This window comes from Heterodontus francisci, chromosome 23 (genome assembly GCF_036365525.1).
Source record: "Heterodontus francisci isolate sHetFra1 chromosome 23, sHetFra1.hap1, whole genome shotgun sequence".
NCBI classification, from domain to species: Eukaryota; Metazoa; Chordata; class Chondrichthyes; order Heterodontiformes; family Heterodontidae; genus Heterodontus; species Heterodontus francisci.
In genome coordinates this window covers 59,142,309-59,160,754 of record NC_090393.1, presented here as the reverse complement: position 1 = coordinate 59,160,754, position 18,446 = coordinate 59,142,309, and the positions used below count along the sequence as shown (strand labels likewise).

General features: G+C 43.8%; 1 protein-coding gene across 1 annotated transcript in view; it reads right to left on the bottom strand.

The window, feature by feature from the left end:
• LOC137382928 (radial spoke head 14 homolog) overlaps positions 1-17,936 on the bottom strand; it is a 56,327-nt gene extending 38,391 nt beyond the window's left edge. The window contains exons 1-2 of the mRNA XM_068055503.1: positions 17,716-17,936; positions 1,669-1,805 (exon numbers count right to left, since the gene is read on the bottom strand). Coding sequence (XP_067911604.1) covers positions 1,669-1,805; positions 17,716-17,936 — 358 coding nt within the window. The remainder of the gene's footprint in view (positions 1-1,668; positions 1,806-17,715) is intronic.
• Positions 17,937-18,446: the final 510 nt, after the last annotated feature.

The following is an 18,446-nucleotide window of genomic DNA, read 5'->3' as shown; positions in this document are numbered from 1 at the left end:
GTTGAAGCTTCTGCTAGAAATGGCCGCCAGAGGATTATTAAGGGGCTGATTGCCACTTAAGTTGCCTGCTAGCGGCCAATTAGGAGGCAGCATGGCATTTTGGTGATCAAATTCCCTTTCCTAACAGTGACCAGCTGTTTGGGAGTAAACTAATCCTTGGGGAGGAATGCTACTTAGAGGTATGTCACCTTTTACCGTTCACTTGCTGCCTGAGGTTTGAAGGGGAGTTTTGAAACACGTCGGGAGAATTTTTGAGACACTTCGTCAAGACTTCACCAACAACGTATCAACATTTATTACAGAATTCTCGGAGGAGTTCACAAAGTGCTGTGCACCTTATAAGAGTCACTGGGAGAAAGGAAGTGCTTGGTTGTGGGCATCAGAAGATATGAGGCCAGGCACAGCAGCACCAGCTGCTGCAGGAGAGAGGGACAGGAGGATGAAGTAGACTCCTTCCCTGTCCTGGGTACAGGACATCCCTCTTCCTCTGGCCCTCCTCCACAATGATCACATTTGAGAAATCTGCGTCCTCTCCCTCGCTCCCTGAGCTATCCTGAAACCTGCCATTGTCTGTCAGCTAGCACACTCAATACTTTCAGTGGAAATGGGTGTGTAGAGCTTACATATTGGGCTAGATTTTTCCAGCTGAGCTTCAAAAACGGGGCAGCGCACACGCGAGATGTGCATCACGGAGCCGCTGCAATACTTAGTGCGGTGGCTCATTTACATGGAGGGGGTGGTCTGCCCACCCCCAATGACGTAGTGGAGGTGGGCGCTCCATCCCCAGCAACGGTGTCCGGTGCCACCGTGTAGGCGCCAGCACCATTTCTAAAGGGCTTCAGTCCCTTACACGTAATTTTAATTTTTAAAATGAAATGCATGTTACAGTTTAATATCAAAATTTAATAAAAGAGTGAAGCCGCTCTCCTACCCCCAACGACCGAACAATTTATTTATTGCCCCCTTTATCCAAAAAAACTTTTCATCCAATCCTGAACTTCCCCCCAGCAAACGTTATTAACTTTGCCTTTAAGCCCCTTCCCACCATCCCCTCAATCAATAGTAAGAGTGTTCCCCACTCCTCTCCCCGGCCCTGAAAACTTCACTCCTCCCCCCTCCCAACCTGTATTCTGCCTTAGATCTCCGAATGGAGTTCCGAAGGCGTGGAAGTTCCGGCAGGCAGCCGGAATATAGGAGTGGGTCGGCACCCAGAAAAGGTAAGTGTTTATTCACCTAATTTAAATTGATTAACATATTTTAATTAGGTCTCTGTCACTGAGCGGCTGGGGGTGGGGGAGGTGCGGTGGGGGGGGGGGGCACCACGAGGCCTCGCTGATTCCAGAAATGGGGCGGGGCCTCTCCCGGCAGTATTTTCCAGGCCACCCAGTCACGACACCCGACGTTGGGGGGGCTGGTAAAATCCAGCCCATATTGCCCCATAAAAATTGTGCCTAAACTGCACTTGAGTAGTAAACCTACAGGTGTCTGATTTAGCACCCCAGGCAAGTTCAAAATATGATAATCAACAATTAGGACCAAAATTGTATGCTAAGACCAGACTTTCAAATAGCCATATCTTTTTAGCACAGCACCCATTTACCACCTGTTTGCATCCATTAACCAAAATAATCTCCAAAGTCTCTTCTACATTGGTTGTCAGTCTCTCACCTTGTGTTGTAATGGTGGCAAACATCAATGCTCCTGCTGCTGCTGCTCTGACCTCAGCCTCTGGGTCACTGAGCAGCTCCACCAGGTCTGGAATCACCTCCTCTTCACACACTTTGTTCTTTCCTTCCAAGGGCAGACTAAATGCAAAAAAGATTCAATATGTAGTCAGCAAACACACTTGTTACTCTATTTCATACCAGAATCCTACATAGAATTACATAGGGAGAGTAAATCGGCTAATCCCTGAAAGTGGGCACTGGGATTGCAGTACGTGATTATCCTCTGCCCGTTCATTGCAATGCAGGCAGCATGTTAAATTTGTCACTTTAAATGATTACAGCATGCAGCCAGCACTAGTAGTGATGTTCATTGGCTGCAAACATCGTCAGGGGACCAGATATCTCAAGTTCCTAGTGCTACTTAAAGGCAGCCAGCATCTCTTAAAGGGGAGGTGCAGTGTGGCTGGAATAGGTGATGGGAATCCTTTGTGAGTTGAATTTGTGCCGTCAAAGGTTGAAGAATAGCAGAACATGGTAGAGAGTGTGCACCAAGGCTTTCTGTTAAAACACGGGAGGTCTTGGTGAAAAGAGACGGAATGGATGAGTGATGTTCTGTATCCACAGGGGGCAGGAGGCCCTCCAGACACGTACTGAGGAGGCAGTGGGAAGAAATAATGGTTGACGTCAACACCAAGAGTGTTGTTCCTCGAATGTGGATGGAGTTCAGGAAGAACTTTAATGATTTCACATGCGTTATCAAGGTGAGTGACTTCATCTTCAAGTGGCATATCCTACCAACAATACCACGAGCTTCATTCACTGCTCAAATCCCTACGCCCCCATCATTCAACCACCAAAAACCTCTATCAGGACTCAACACTAACATTCATATACTTTACGTCATCCTCACATACATAGCACTGCTGTAAATCTCACATCCACACTCAAAGCTTGCACTGGCAGCTATTCAACCATGACAGTACATCACCCAAACATATTGAATGACACACACTGACACACTTTCTTCCTTCCTGCAGGAGAAGGTGGTGCATAGCAGGAGGCAGCAGGAAAGAACTGGAGGAGGACAAGCGCACCTGGGTCTGTTCTAACCTCCATAGAGGAAATGGTCATCTTGGGAAACGATATCACTGAGACTGTGGCAACTAGCATGGCTGAAGCAATCAATGACGAGAGTATCTGCATACCTGATCCTCCCTCCCTCATCCCACTTCTTCATCCATCAGTCTGTTGAGTGAGAAGCTGCAGATGGTGTATGCAAACACTTCTTACTTTCTTCACTCCCTCACCACAGCCAAGCCCTTTTTCCTTTATCATTTTACATACCCATAGAATTTTACAGTACAGAAGAAGGCCATTTGCCCAGACCGCGAAGGAAGACGAAGAAGAGAGTGAAGATGAAGAGACACCAGCTACAAAATTCAACTCCTTATCACCGGATTTCTTGGTATTGCGTGTATCATTTTGGCTCCAAGATGGAGTCTGTGGTGCACATGCAGAATTCTGGTGCAAGCTGCACAGGATGCCATTTTTGGTGAGCAGACAGGGAATGATCATCGGCAGTAAGCACAGTAGGTAGATTGTGACATTAATCAAGCTGTGATGCTAATGCGACATGGGCGCTGCCATTTTGAAGCCCAATGCTCCAGCTAATGCTGTCTCTTAAACACACAAATCTAAATATGCTGTTACAGGTGTTTCCATTTTTGTTACATTTTGTGAATTTGTATTTTAAATCTGAAAAGGATTCCATAGATGCTGGAACTTTGGGTTTTTTTTTAGAAAAGGGGTCGTCAGGATGTTTGGACTGAGTTTGAACTGTAAACAGTTACTGAAAGTCACCTGTTTTCAAATAACCCAGCAGGGGTTGTTTTTGACTTGGGGAGATGTTTACAAAGGAGTGACAGGCCAAGATTTATGGACATCAGGACACTTGACTTCTGGAATGTTTTCAGTTTCAATTTGAACTGTTATAAAAGCCAGTTGGTTGCTTCATGCCTGCCAGAAGAAAAACAGCTCAGTTGTCTTTGTCTTGAAAACAAACCCTGTATATAGTGTGGCAGTTTCCTATTACTCCTATATTTGAAGAAACCCTGCATGTTTAAAGGAACCTTTGCACCAAATGTGTGGGAACTGAAACCTTTGTTGCTGCAGTCCTCCTGTAAGACCTATTTGGAGCCTCTGTAGCTGCATCTCTTGGAAAGCCTACCCAAATTGATTTTCAACATTGCCTGTTCTAGGAAGACCCTAATGACGGCCATCTATCGGCATTTGGGATGCCAAAACAAAACAAAGGACATGTTTCCATACCTTCTTTTCAGCCTAGGTGTTTTTTTTTTATTCCTTCTATTTCTTTGTAACAGCTATAAACAAAAATCCCTTTATTTTTTCCCGGTTATCCAGGTGTGTATGTAAATTTGTGTGTGTGTGTGAGGGCTAGGATAAATAAGGGGCTTTAATATTTCAATTTGTGTGCATGTTTTACTTCATTATTAGTTAGGACCTAGTTGATATTAAACTGATAATTTTGTTGTTTATTAAAGAAACCTGGTTGGTGTGTTTTGTTCTGGGAAAAATTGAGTATATGATTGACCGTATCAGTAGATGGTAAAATTTAAATATATGGTATGGCCTGTGGAGAAGCAGGACTAGAATAACAGTGCACTCCTCCCACCTCATCATAACATATAACTGGGGGCTCCTGTCACAATTAACCCAACGCTGACAATGTTCAATTGTAAGTGCGGTAATAATAATTGAAAAAGGAAAATAAAAGAACCAGGTTTCTTGTGTAATAAAGTCTACACCTTTGGAATGTCTTTAACAGTTGCTGCGACTCTTCTGGGGATGGAGGATGTATCCCTGAACGATTTGAGGTACTTAAATAAGGTTAATAGCATTGGCAGCACAATTGGGGTTAGAGTTCAAACCAGGAGCTAAGAAAGCAGACAGTGCTGTATCTCTAAACTAAACTAAATAATTGAAGTAATAGCACAACATTTGGAATTGGAAGAAGAAAGCAAATCTGAGGGTAGTGCAGTTGCATTAGCTAAAGTTCAGTTACAGATGAAGCAACTGGAGCTTCACCAGGAAAAAGAAAAACATTAGAAATGGAAAAACTTAAGTTTCAGCAGGAAAAAGAATCCAAAATACTTGAGTTTGAAAAAGAATTGACAATGAAAAAACTTGAATTTGAAAAAGAAGTAAGGGAAAAAGAGCATTTCAGAGAGAAAAAGAAAGAGAAGTAATGGAACTCGAAGCTAAAAAGCTGGAACTAAAACAACAGGGTGGTCCTGACTCCAGTGAAGATTCTGATGAGGAAGAATCTAACTCCACCCCAGTATCCAGCAGAAAGCTGTTTAAATTTATACAAGCTCTCCCTAAGTTTGAGGAATGGGACGTAGAGGCATTTTTCATTTCTTTTGAAAAGATAGCCAAACAGATGAGGTGGCCAAAGGAAAGCTGGACACTGCTCATGCAAAACAGATTGATGGGCAGACCTCATGAAGTTTATATCATGTTTTCTGAGGAGGCTTCTGCAGATTATGTGATGGCAAAAAAGGCTATACTCTCTGCTTATGAGTTAGTCCCTGAAACTTACCAACAGAAATTTCGAAACTTCTGGAGATTGGCTGGCAGACTTATACAGAATTTGAGAGGGTAAAGCAAATTAATTTTGATTATTAGATACGGGCACTAAATAGGGAAGCCATGTATGAGAACCTTAGGGAAAATTAATTCTCCTGGATGAATTTAAAAATTCACTCCTTCCATTGGTAAGAACCCATGTACAGAACCCGAAGGTTTCAACGGCCAGACAAGCAGCAGAAATTGCTGATGATTATGAGCTTGTGTACAAGCCCAAACCCTTAGTCCGTCAACCTCACAAACCTGAGAAGGATAGAAGATGGGAGAGTGAAAGGAAGTCAAGTAGCCGGGGACAAGAAAGGACAGCTGGGAACATCCCAGGGATCGTCTCTTCAGGCCAGAAATGAAGATGCTAACTCTGGAAGTGAGGTCTGTTAGCCTAAGCGTTATCATTGTCACAAGGTGGAGCATCTTAGTGCAGAATGCTAGAAGTTGCAAGGTAAACCCATGGGACTTATTGGGGTGGAGCTGCTCAGTCAATGCAGAGAAAAGGGCCCCGACCGAGAGTACAGCAGATCAGACTGTAGCTTTGATTGCAGCTATAAAGCCAAATACAAAAACTAATGTGAGTGTAGGGCTTGAGAATAAGATACCTGAGAGTTATAGGGAATTCTTGTCGAAAGGAAAAGTAACTCTTTATCCCTCCAGTGAGGTGGGCAAACCTATAGTTATACTTAGGGAAACAGGAGCCACCCAAACACTTTGCTGGGGGAAGGCATAACATTTACAACAGAGAGCGCACTGCATGCTAAAGTTTTAGTACATTTGTATTTGGTGCACTTACAGTGTGACCTGATGTCTGGAACAGTAACTGTAGGAGTTGTCCACAGTTTGCCAGTATCACAGAATCACCGAATCGTTACAGTGCAGAAGGGGGTCATTTGGCCCATCGTGTCCACACTGGCTCTCTGAAAGAGCAATTCCCTCAGTTCCATTCCTTCACCTTCTCCCCATGACCCTGCACATTCTTCCTTTTCATATAACTATCTAATTCCCTTTTGAATGCTTCAATTGAACCACCTACTCCTGAGGAATGATTTGGCCGGAACACAAGTAGTAGCTTCTCCAGTAGTCACAGAGAAATCAAGTGAAGTTAAAGAGACAGACCAGTTACAGGAAAAGGTTCCAGGAATTTTTGCTTCTCGTGTAGTAACCCAGGCTATGGCTAAACAAGTTTCATTGTCGGAAGTAAAATTGGCACCACAGACAGATAGCTGAATATCTGAAACTTTCTTTGGGGATTTGGATGATCCAAAGGAAATGTTTATTAAGTCTTCTCTGATCACAGCTCAGCAAACTGATCCAGAGTCAAATAAAGTAGCACAATCAGCTCAAACAGAAGCTGAGGCAAAAGGAAATCCAGAAGGCTATTATATTAAAAATGGGATTCTGATGAGGAAGTGGAGACCTCCTCACAGAACTGAGGACGAAGAATGGACGGTTGTTCATCAGACAGTGGTACCGGCAAAATATCGTCGGGAACTATTAAGGTTAGTGCACAAAATTCCTATAGCGGGACATGTGGGGATCCAGAAGACCAAACCACATATTAGTCAACATTTTTACCGGCCAGGTCTTTCGAAGGATGTGATGCAGTTTTATAATACATGCCATACCTGCCAGATTGTGGGAAAACTGCAACCTGCCATAAAACTGACACCACTAATTCCCATAGCAGTTATTGAGGAACCATTTAGCAGGGTGTTGGTAGACTGTGTAGGACCTTTGCCAAAAACAAAAGCAGGACATCAATATATACTCACTATCACGGATAAGGATAATCAGTTCCCAGAGGCCATTTCCTTGAGAACAATTTCTGCTAAGGTAGTGGTAGAGAAGTTAACCCAATTCTTCACAAGATAAGGATGATAAATTGAGATTGAGTTGGATCAAGGTTCCAATTTTATGTCTAAAATTTTTCAGCACGTTATGAGTAACTTGGGTATAACACTGTTAAAGTCTTCAGCCTACCACCCACAGACACAAAGAGCTTTTTAAAGGTACCATCAGATCCTCAAAACGATGATCAGGACATACAGTCATGAATATCCCCATGATTGGGATAAAGGGCTAGAATTTCTTTTATTTGCCACTAGGGATTCACCTAATGAGTGTACAGGTTTTAGTCCTTTTGAATTGGTTTATGGACATGAGATAAGAGGTCCTCTAAAACTAATTAAAGAGAGGTTTTAGAACAGAAGGATGAATCTTCTATGTTAGGTGATGTATCCGTATTCCAGGAACCGCTCACGAGAGCTTGCTAAGTGGCTCAGGAACACATTAAAGTTTCCCAAACAACTATGAAAACATTGACAGACAAGCATGCAAAGACCTGAACATTTCAACCAGCGGATGAGGTGTTCATATTACTACCTTTACAGGGTGAACCGTTGAAAGCACGGTTCAGTGGTCCATATTAAGTGGTCAAGAGAAGTGGTAAGGTAAATTAGAACAAAGAACAAAGATAATTACAGCACAGGAACAGGCCCTTCGGCCCTCCAAGCCTGCGCCGATCCAGATCCTCTCTCTAAACATGTCGCCTATTTTCTAAGGTTCTGTATCTCTTTTCTTCCTGCCCATTCATGTATCTGTCTAGATACATCTTAAAAGACTCCATCGTGCCCGCGTCTACCACCTCCGCTGGCAACGCGTTCCAGGTGCCCACCACCCTCTGCGTAAAGAACTTTCCACGCATATCCCCCCTAAACATTTCCCCTTTCACTTTGAACTCGTGTCCTCTAGTAATTGAAACCCCCACTCTGGGAAAAAGCCTCTTGCTGTCCACCCTGTCTATACCTCTCATGATTTTGTACACCTCAATCAGGTCCCCCCTCAACCTCCGTCTTTCTAATGAAAATAATCCTAATCTACTCAACCTCTCTTCATAGCTAGCGCCCTCCATACCAGGCAACATCCTGGTGAACCTCCTCTGCACCCTCTCCAAAGCATCCACATCCTTTTGATAATGTGGCGACCAGAACTGTACGCAGTATTCCAAATGTGGCCGAACCAAAGTCCTATACAACTGTAACATGACCTGCCAACTCTTGTACTCAATGCCCTGTCCGATGAAGGAAAGCATGCCGTATGCCTTCTTGACCACTCTATTTACCTGCGTTGCCACCTTCAGGGAACAGTGGACCTGAACACCCAAATCTCTCTGGACATCAATTTTCCCCAGGACTTTTCCATTTACTGTATAGTTCACTCTTGAATTATTGACACCCCAGATCACCGGAAGAAGAATCAACTGAGTCATATCAATACGTTAAAACAATATTATCACCGGGAAGAGAATAAGCAAGCATAGGTATGTCAGATAGTAGGGACAGTAAAGAACAAAAGGGATAGTGAGGATGAGGCAGAAGGAGGCCTGGACAATTCTCAAATTGAACTTCCTGCTATCCGTTTCGCTAATACTGCATTGTTAGGGAATATTGGACACTATGCCTTCATATTTAGATGCAGAACAACGATAAGACCTAACAAAGCTACTCATAGAATTTAAGAGTCTGTCAGGATAAGCCAGAATATACAACCTTAGCCACACATGATGTGGATGTGAGGGAATTATTTCATATAAAACAGCATCCTCATCTCTTAAGTCCAGAGAAACAGGCCTAGATAAAAGCAGAAATTCAATACATGCTGGAAAACCATCTAATTGAACCCAGTCAGAACAGCTGGAGTTCACCAGTAGTATTAGTGCCTAAACCTGATGGTTCAACTAGACTTTGCATAGACTACAGAAAGGTTAATGCAGTAACAAAGGCAGCCTCCTATCCAATCCCTCGCTTGGAAGACTATATTGACAGAGTGGGCAGTGCCATGTTTCTTACAAAAATAGATTTGTTCCTTTAACACCTTGAACTAAAGAAATATCAGCTTTTGTCACACTGGACAGGTTTTTCCAATGTCAAGTGATTCCATACAGGCTAAAAACTTCTCAGAGACTAGTGAACCCAGTGGTAGCCAGTGTTCCTAACTGTGTAGTTTATCTAGGTGATGTGCTGGTCTGCAGTGACACTTGAAGGAACAACTGGGAGGCTCTGTTTGGAAGGTTGCAATTGGCTGATTTGGTGAGAAACTTTGTGAAAAATTTAAAAACCAGAATGTCAGACTATTCCGATGGAGTGTACTATTACAACCCTATCATTTAAAGATTATCCACATTGCAGGCAAAAATAATGTTATTGCAGATGCTTTGTTGCAAATATAACTTTGTTTGAGTTATATGAATGCAAAGATGGTACAAAGTAAAATTATATTAACTACAGGTAAAGAGTGAATGGGGATGAGTACAAAAATGTGTTTTTAATATGTTTCAACTTCTGTTTTTTACACTTTGTAATGAAACACATTTAAAAATGGTGTCTCAGTTCTCCAAGGATGGAGGTGTTACCAGTGTTTCCATTTTTTTTCTTAAATTTTGAGAATTTATGTTTTAAAACTGAAAAGGATTCCACAGATGCTGGAACTTTATTTTTTTTTAAAGTTCACCAGAAGGTTAGGACTGAGTTTGAACTGTAAAGAGTTACTGGAAGGCATCTGTTTTCAAATAACCCAGCAGGGTTTTTTTTTACTTCGGGAGATGTTTACAAAGGAGTGACAGGCCAAGGTTTATGGACATCAGGAGTCTTGACTCCTGGAACGTTTTCAGTTTCAATTAGAATTGTTATAAAAGCCAGTTGGTTGCTTCCTGCCTGCTCAGTTCTCGCTCTCTTGAAAACAAGCCCTGAATATAGTGTGGCAGTTTCCTATTCCTCCTGTATTTGAAGAAACCCTACATGTTTCAAGGAACCTTTGCATCAAATGTTTGAGAACTGAAACCTTTGTTGTTGCATTCCTGCTGTAAGACCTATGTGGAGCCTCTGTAGCTGCATCTCTTGGAAAGCCTTCCCAAACTGATTTTCAACATCACATGGAAAGAACTGTTCCAAGAAGCTCCTAGTGTTGGCCGCCTATACGCATTTGGGCCGACTAACCAAAACAAAGGAAATCTTTCCGTACTTTCTTTTCAGCCTAAGTGTTTTTTTTATTCCTCTATTTCTTTGTAACAGCGATAAACCAAAATCCCTTTTATTTTTTCCCAGTTAACCAGGTGTGTATGTAAATGTGTGTGTGTGTGTGTGTGTGTGAGGGCTAGGATAAATAAGGGGCTTTAATATTTCAATTTGTGTGTATGTTTTACTTCATTATTGGTTAGGACTTAGTTTATATTAAACTGATAATTTTGTTGTTTATTAAAGAAACTTGGTTGGTGTGTTGTTCTGGGAAAAATAGAATATATGATTGTATCGGTAGGTGGGAAAATTTAAATATATGTTATGACTTGTGGAGAAGTGGGAAAAGAATAAATAGTGCACTCCTCCCGCCTCAGTCATAACAATGCATTCAGCAGCAGGAAGGCCTTTGCACCAACGCTATTTAAAGGGATCATTAGCTACTCACAGGCTAGTTGCTGATTGATTTCTACTGGATCTTGCTGCGATTGAAGAAGTGCTTGGTGGTTTCTTGAGTTCTTTCAAGTTTCTAAAATGTGCTGAAGGACTTTGTCCAGAATTCAAGGATTCTGCACAAACCACTTGCTAAATACAGGCAGAGTGAATACATGGTTTTGCAAGAATTGCAGGCTTCACCATGATGCAAGGTGCCACTGGCTGCACGCATTTTGCTTTTTGGGCAGTGTGTGTTAATTCTAAAGATGTACCGAAACCGTCAGGGATTCCACTCCCTCAACATCCAGCTGATGTGTGGCCATATGCAGCACACATGGGAACATAGCATAGCATGTAGGCCAATGATACTTTCATTCTACAGCAGTCTGCTGTGCCATCAACATTTCAGCCACCAAGACAAACCAGGCGGTGGCTACTGAGTGACAAGGGGCAGTATGTGTGCAGTATGCATACACTGAAAGCTAGGCTGCCACAAGAAATGTGATAGAGCAGACCATTAACTTGCTGAAACAACACTTCTGCTGCCTGGACTGCAAGGGCAGGCTGCGTATGGTCACCTTCTAAGCTTTGTGTGTACACTTGTGGAGCCTAGGCACAAGGTTCTGGAGTGTGATAGAAAAGAGGCGACATGCAAAATACAGTGAGGTATTTATTGAGTTCACTTGGAATGGGCATCATGGTGGCAGAAACTGGCTATGTATGATATTGTCCCTCGCCTCCCTAGTGCGTCCCTCAATGGCCCTCGCCTCCAGTACAAGGGCTTCATCACCCCACCCCCCCAACCCCACTACCTGCTCGGCATTCTCCTTCACATCCTCCTTGTCAGATTAGGAATGGTATTCAATCAAGTCCTCTTGATGCAAACGTTTCCTCTTCTGCAGTGCTAGATTGTGCACAGCACAGCAGACCAGCACAGTATGTGAGACCCTCCCTGGGGCATGATGCAGGGCTCCATCGGATCGATCCATCTTCGGCAGCCCAATGGAAACTTGAGTGGACCCGTGGCAGCTGTTGTACCTCTCCTTTGCTGCAGTGCAAGGTTTCCTCACAGGTGTCAGTAGCCAAGTTTTCAATGGCCTCTGGACTCACTGCTCTAGCCAGGAGTCCTTCCCCCAACCAGCGGAACCATTCACCCACCTCCAGTATTCTCCTTCCAGCTGGACCCTTCCCTCTAGCCTCTTACCCGCTCTTGATCTTTCCTCTGCCATCCCCACTGTGATGCCACCAACAAACACATCTTCCCCTTTCAGCATTGCAAAAAGACTGTTACCTCTGCGAAAACCGGTCCACTCCTCCATCAGTCCTGACACCTTGTCTCCTTCCCAAAGCACCTTCCCAAGCAGGAGGTGTAACATCTGCCCTTTTACCTCCTCTCTCCTCACCATCCAAGGCTCCAAACACTCCTTCCAGCCAAAGCAGCGATTTACTTGTACTTCTTTCAATTTAGTATACTGTATTCGCTGCTCACAATGCGGTCTCCTCTACACTGGGGAGACCAAATGCAGATTGGGTGACTGCTTTGCAGAACACCTCCGCTCAGTCCACAAGCAGACCCCGAGCTTCTGATTTCTTGCCATTTTAATTCACCATCTTGTTCTCAAGCCCACATTTCTGTCCTCGGCCTGCTGCAGTGTTCCAGTGAAGCTCAATGCAAGCTCGAGGAACAGCACCTCATCTGATTAGGCACTTTACAACCTTCTGGACTCAACACTGAGTTCAACAACTTCAGACCATGACCCTCATTTTGATTGTTTTTTTTTAACCATGTGCTGGACTTAAACTTGTTTTTCATGTTTTTGCTTTTGGACAGTGCTGTTCACGATTCTGCCATTAACACTGTCTCTGGACAAATGCTTTGTCTTTTACTACAACTGTTAGCACTCCCTTTGTCTCTTGTTCCATGACATCTTTATCATTTAATCTGTCCCGCCCTCCACCCTTTCACAGACCTTCCCTTTTGTTCTTCCCCTCCCCTTTTCACTTGCTCAAAGCCGATTACATTTCTAACATTTGCCAGTTCTAATGAAAGGTCATTGACCTGAAATGTGAACTCTGTTTCTCTCTTAACAGATGCTGCCAAACATGCTGAATATTTCCAGCACTTTCTGTTTACTTCAATGGACAGCCCTTATCTCGAGAATCCATCCCTGAAGCTGAAGGGAGTCTGAAAAGCAGTGGCACCTGAGACTGTCGAAGTACACAGGCTTCGTGGCTGCTTCCTGGGAAGCTGACACACACCTGCAGGAAACGCTTTCAGTGGTCGCAGACCAGTTGTACGTTGATGGAATGGAAGCCCTTCCTGTTGAAGTCTGCTGGCTGCTGCATGGGACCCTTAATGGCCACACGCATGCAATCAATGACAACTTGCAGCTGGGGAAATCCAGCGATGGCTCTGAAGCCAATGGCCCTTTCCGCCCAACTGTCAGGGTCGGTCCAGTACCACACATAGTCACCGGTCCTCTTGAACAAGGTATTGGTCACTTCCTTGATGCAGTGGTGGGCTTCTGCCTGGGACACCCCATGCATGTCCCCTATGGATCCCTGGAAAGAGCTGGAGACATAAAAGTTGCAGCATGGCTCATAAGTCGGTGACAGCCTCCCTGGAGAGCTGCAGTCTTCGCTGACACTGCCACTGAGACATTTGCAGGTAGTTGAGGTGAGTCTGGCACATTCTCTGCTGCAGATCGGCCCTTCTTGGTGTGGCTGGCTGCTGTGACTCCCCGATCATCTTCACCAGCTTGCCCAGCTGCCGCCTGACCCTGCCTCCCTCTGAGTCTCTGCTGCGCAGCATGGGGATCTACAAAGACTGGGTGTATGAGATCCATGCCAGCTGGTCGCTCCCCCTCCTGTGCACTGTCTCTGGACAGCGGACCTTGCCTTTGGAACCTTCCCTTTGCCAGTCCACTTTGAACACAGACAAATGCTCCACAGCATGCACTCTTGAAGTGAGCTCCACCACCCATGATGAAGCCTGCTCTTGCCTCGAGGCTGCAACCCCTCCTCGCCCACTCTTGCCTCGGGGGTTGCACCGCTGTCGGGCAATGCCTGCTGTACCACCTCTGTTCCCCTTCCTGCATTCATCCAACACGCTCTTTGGCTGCTTTCCCATGGCAGCACTGAGGCCTTGCCTTGGTGCCGCCATCTTTAAACTACCGGGATCTGAAGGTGCATGATCTCCGTGCGCCCTTCACTAAATTGGAAACCACCATAAAATCTGAGTCAGGCTGATGCAAATACAAGCTAAATACCTGTTCAGCAATTGTAACTGCAGTTCTGCCACATAGTAGCATCACCGTCTGGGATCGTCACCGCAGCACCCGCTCTCCCGCCTCCCCCCCCCCGCTGACAAAATCCAGAACTGACGTCACGACTTCAGGTTTGGCGGGCAAGCGCGTGCCAATTTTCCGGCCCCCCAACCCTATTCCTGCTGGCTGGATAAAATCCAACCCAGGGAATGCACAAGAGTGAGTAGTTTATTTTTGTATGTATTGTCATTTTTAAAAATTCATTCATGGGATGTGGGCATCAGCGGCAGGACCAGCATTTGTTGTTTATCCGTAATTGCCCTTGGCAACTCTGAATGGGTTGCTGGGCCATTTCAGAGGGCAGTTAAGAGTCAACTACATCGATGTGAGTCTGGAGTCACATGTAGGCCAGACCAGGTAAGGACGGCAGATTTCCTTCCCTAAAGGACATTAGTGAACCAGATGGGTTTTTGCAACAATCGATGGTAGTTTCATGGCACCATTACTGAGACTATCTTTTAATGTCAGATCTTTATAAATTAACTGAATTTAAATTCCACCAGCTGCTGTAGTGGGATTTGAACCTGTGCCTCCAGGGCATTAGTAAGGCCTATGGATTACTAGGTTACAGTAACATTCCCACTATGCCATATGATTTAATCGATAAATTTGGATGGAATGTGAATTTTCTGGTGTTTTTTATTTTTGTGTTGTCAGGAAGAAGACGATTTGATGGTCACTCTTAGAAGAAAGATAAGGGGTGTGGGACTTAAGATTTGATCAGGGATATCAGATTACTCAAACGAGTTGAGAATTAAACATTAATTAATAATTAATTATCATTAATTATTTCATCATGTAGATCCTGGGCAGAAAGGGACTGTATATATTGTATCCTCCCTTCCTCTCCTGGTCCTCCTCTTCCTCAGCTTCTCACCTGATAGGTGCTAACAAGGGTTTATGATGGCCAGGTTGTGTAGCGTGCAGCATATTACCACGAATCTTGATACTTGCTTAGCAGCATAACACAAAGCTCCTTCAGAGTGGTGAAGGCTGCGGAAGTGTTGCTTGAGGATGCTGATGGTTTGTTCTATAACATTCCTTGTGGCAGTATGGCTCTCATTGTATGCCAGCTCTGCACTTGTACATGGGCTCCGGACCGGAGTCATGAGCTGTGTCATGTGTGGATAACCTCTGTCACTAAGTAGCTGGCACAGATGACTGCCGCAGAATGAAGGAATCGGAACTACTACAGAAGCAAAATACTGCAGATGCTGAAGTTTATGATGCTTGAATTTGGATGAAAGATTATAGATCTGAACGGTAACTCTGTTTGTCTCTCCACAGATGCCACCTGACCTGTTTAGCATTTCCAGCATTTTCTGTTATTATTTCATGAATCATGCCTGCTGCCAGTATTTACCTGCATGATGCACAGCCTGTGGTCTCACACCAACTGCATATTGAGGGAGTGGAATCCTTTTTGAAAGGAGTCAAGTGCAGAAAAGTTAAGAGTCAAGGTCATGGAATGCCGGCTTGTTGCACATTCAATGTCTGGTGATCAAAATCCATTTAGGTTAATTGGATCAGGGAGCCGTTCTTTTGTCTCTCCAGGCAACTATCTCTTAGTATGCAAAAATGTTTCCAGCCACTGCAGTGATTTTTTTAAACAAGTTATCTTTTCAGTCCAGCAACAGTTTAAAGTTAATGTTCATATGACAAAATTAATATGCCTCACTCTTGGCAGGTGGGGTCTTCATGACAATGTGTTCAGCTAAAATTCATTTCTGCACCATTTTAATGCACTGAGGACTAATTTTGAATGCATCAAGAACACAAAACCCTCAGCAAATATTTGACTAGCTCTGTGCTTAAAATCATGATCACTTGATGAATATATCCATTCCTTAACTTTTCCCCTCCTGTTCTGAAGGTGCTCTGTCATGTTAGGTGACAATTCAAAATTCTGTTCCTTACTGCCAAGGCTGCCATACTTAATGAAAGGAGTTGACTGTCTACAGAACTGTGCATGAGACCCTGTTCCATCATTGCTCAGAGTAAGCTCTCCAGCAAGACACTATTTGGAGTTGCAGCCCTTGACAAGAAATTAGGGCAGAACAATAACACCTTGCACTTATATCACCTTTAAAGTACATTTTACAGAGGCATAATTAAAAATAATGAGTGCTGAACCATATGAGATATTAGGAGGGGTAACCAAATGCTTGACCAAAGAGGTAGGTTTCAAGGAGGGCCTTAAAGAAGTGGGAAATGGAGGGACAAGGGGTTTAAAGAAAAGGCTGATCCTAATCAGATGAGTATTATTTTACAATGCCTCCCCACTCATACACTGAAGTAAAATTCACCTAAACGTTTGTTCACCCAGAACTATTATTTAAACTTTGACTTATTCTAAAATGGAGCAAGAACTGCAACAGGCCTTGGAGATTCAGAAGAAGCAAGAAAACACAGAAATTAAATATGGAAGTACTAAAGCTGGAAAATAGATATGTTGAGGATATTCACCAGCTGGTGAGTTGCTCTATGTTTTTGAGTCCAGCCACAACAGGACAACAACTCACCCTGGACTAATTGCTGGCTGAGATTTAACAGCTTTGACATGAGGATCAATTTGATCTTTGTAAGCTCATTAGTACTTCCAGTACTTCAGTGAATTCATTTTAAACCTTATTTGCTATCCAGTTAAACAGCACTACCAATTTAATGATAAGGAGACTGATTATCCGAGTAAGACCAATGCAGGATATTTATTGGACCTTCAGGTTCATGCTAAATCCTGCCCGACATTCCATATCTAGTGCTGAATTCAGCTGTGGCATTCCTTCTCCTCCCAAATGTCCAATGGAACTTAAACATGGTGAGGCTCCCAGAGGTATTAAGCTCTTCTTTGCACACATCTGAGGGCTATAATACAGGAGGCATTGTGTTCATAGCTGAATATTCAACATGTAACAGTTGCAGTGTAAATAAGGAGCCATTAGGACTAAAACCATTAAAACAATGCTACATTTAGCTCAGCAGTTTCTTGATGCGGATAAAAAGATTTGTTAACAGGACATCAGTATCCCCAAAAAGAAACTCAGTCACAAGCTTCAATAGTAAAGCAATTCCTGTGTGAAGTTCCAGAGCCACCTTCATTAATCAGCTAGAGGGAGGGGAGAGAATGAGAAGGAGGGAAGTGGTAAGAGAAACAACTACAACCAGAGCCTAAATGTTGTTGAGTTGGATCAAAGGATCACAGTAATGGACCCAGTTATTAGGCAGGCAGAAAATTGGATCCCATCGAAAGTTGAGGAAAAGGCAAAAGAATGTGGCTAATGGGATGGCTCTTTCAGAGAGCAGGCACAGGCATGATGGACCGAATGGCCTCTTTCTGGACTGTCAAATTCTATGGGGTAATTTTAATCTAATCTGTCTGGCTGGCAACTGATGGTATTGGATTCCCATCCCACCCCACCCCCACCCCATCATTTATACTGACTTCAATGGAGAGCAAAATTGGGTAGGGTGAGAACGTAAGCCAGTCAATCCCATCAATTTTCCACCAGGCAGCTTAGGTTAAAATTAGCCCCTATTATTCTATGGTGTACTGAACAGAATATTGGCTGATGTCCAGTCAATTGATCAGGTAACTAATGCAGAAAGCTTGTACCTCACCTGATATGCATGAGATCTTGTGCAGCCAGACTCCTGATGATCGCAGAACTATGACTGAGCTTGGTCTTCAGCACCGATATGCCTTCAGCATCCAGGGCCTGCTTGGTGTCCACGAGCAAACAAAAGTGCAGAGTCTTCAATATCAACTCCTGAATCTCATCCAGCTCTGTGCGCAGCTTCATAATCAGTGCAGGAATCAAACCAGCGTATACGACCGCCATAGCACCTGAAGAAGGAGGTTGGTGCATGCATTTAGGAGACATTGTAATCAGTTCAGTAATGAAGGCAGTATCCAGCTGTCAAAGCAGTGCCGAATGGGGGTGGGGGGAATGGGAATGTGCTAGGATTCACACTCCTGATCACTTTCCAGTGATCCCTGCTGGTAGGTGTGTGTGCACAGATGTTGGATGTAGGCAGGATACCTTTACTTAGGTATTTCAGTTGTAAGGTGAGGCTACAGAAAGCTGTACACTGGAGAACAGAAGGCACAGGGGAGTCTAATTGAAGTACTAGAAATTTTATGGTTAAAGATATGTTGAGCACTAATAATTTTTTACATAATCACAAACTATACAAAGTATATGAAATCAAAAGGTCACAGACCTGAAACACTAACTCTGCTTCTCTCTCCACAGATGCTGCCAGACCTGCTGTGTATTTCCAGCATGTTCCGTTTTTATTTATTATATGAAATCAAGCTCAGAGAGCAAGGGTGAACAGAGATGGTAGTG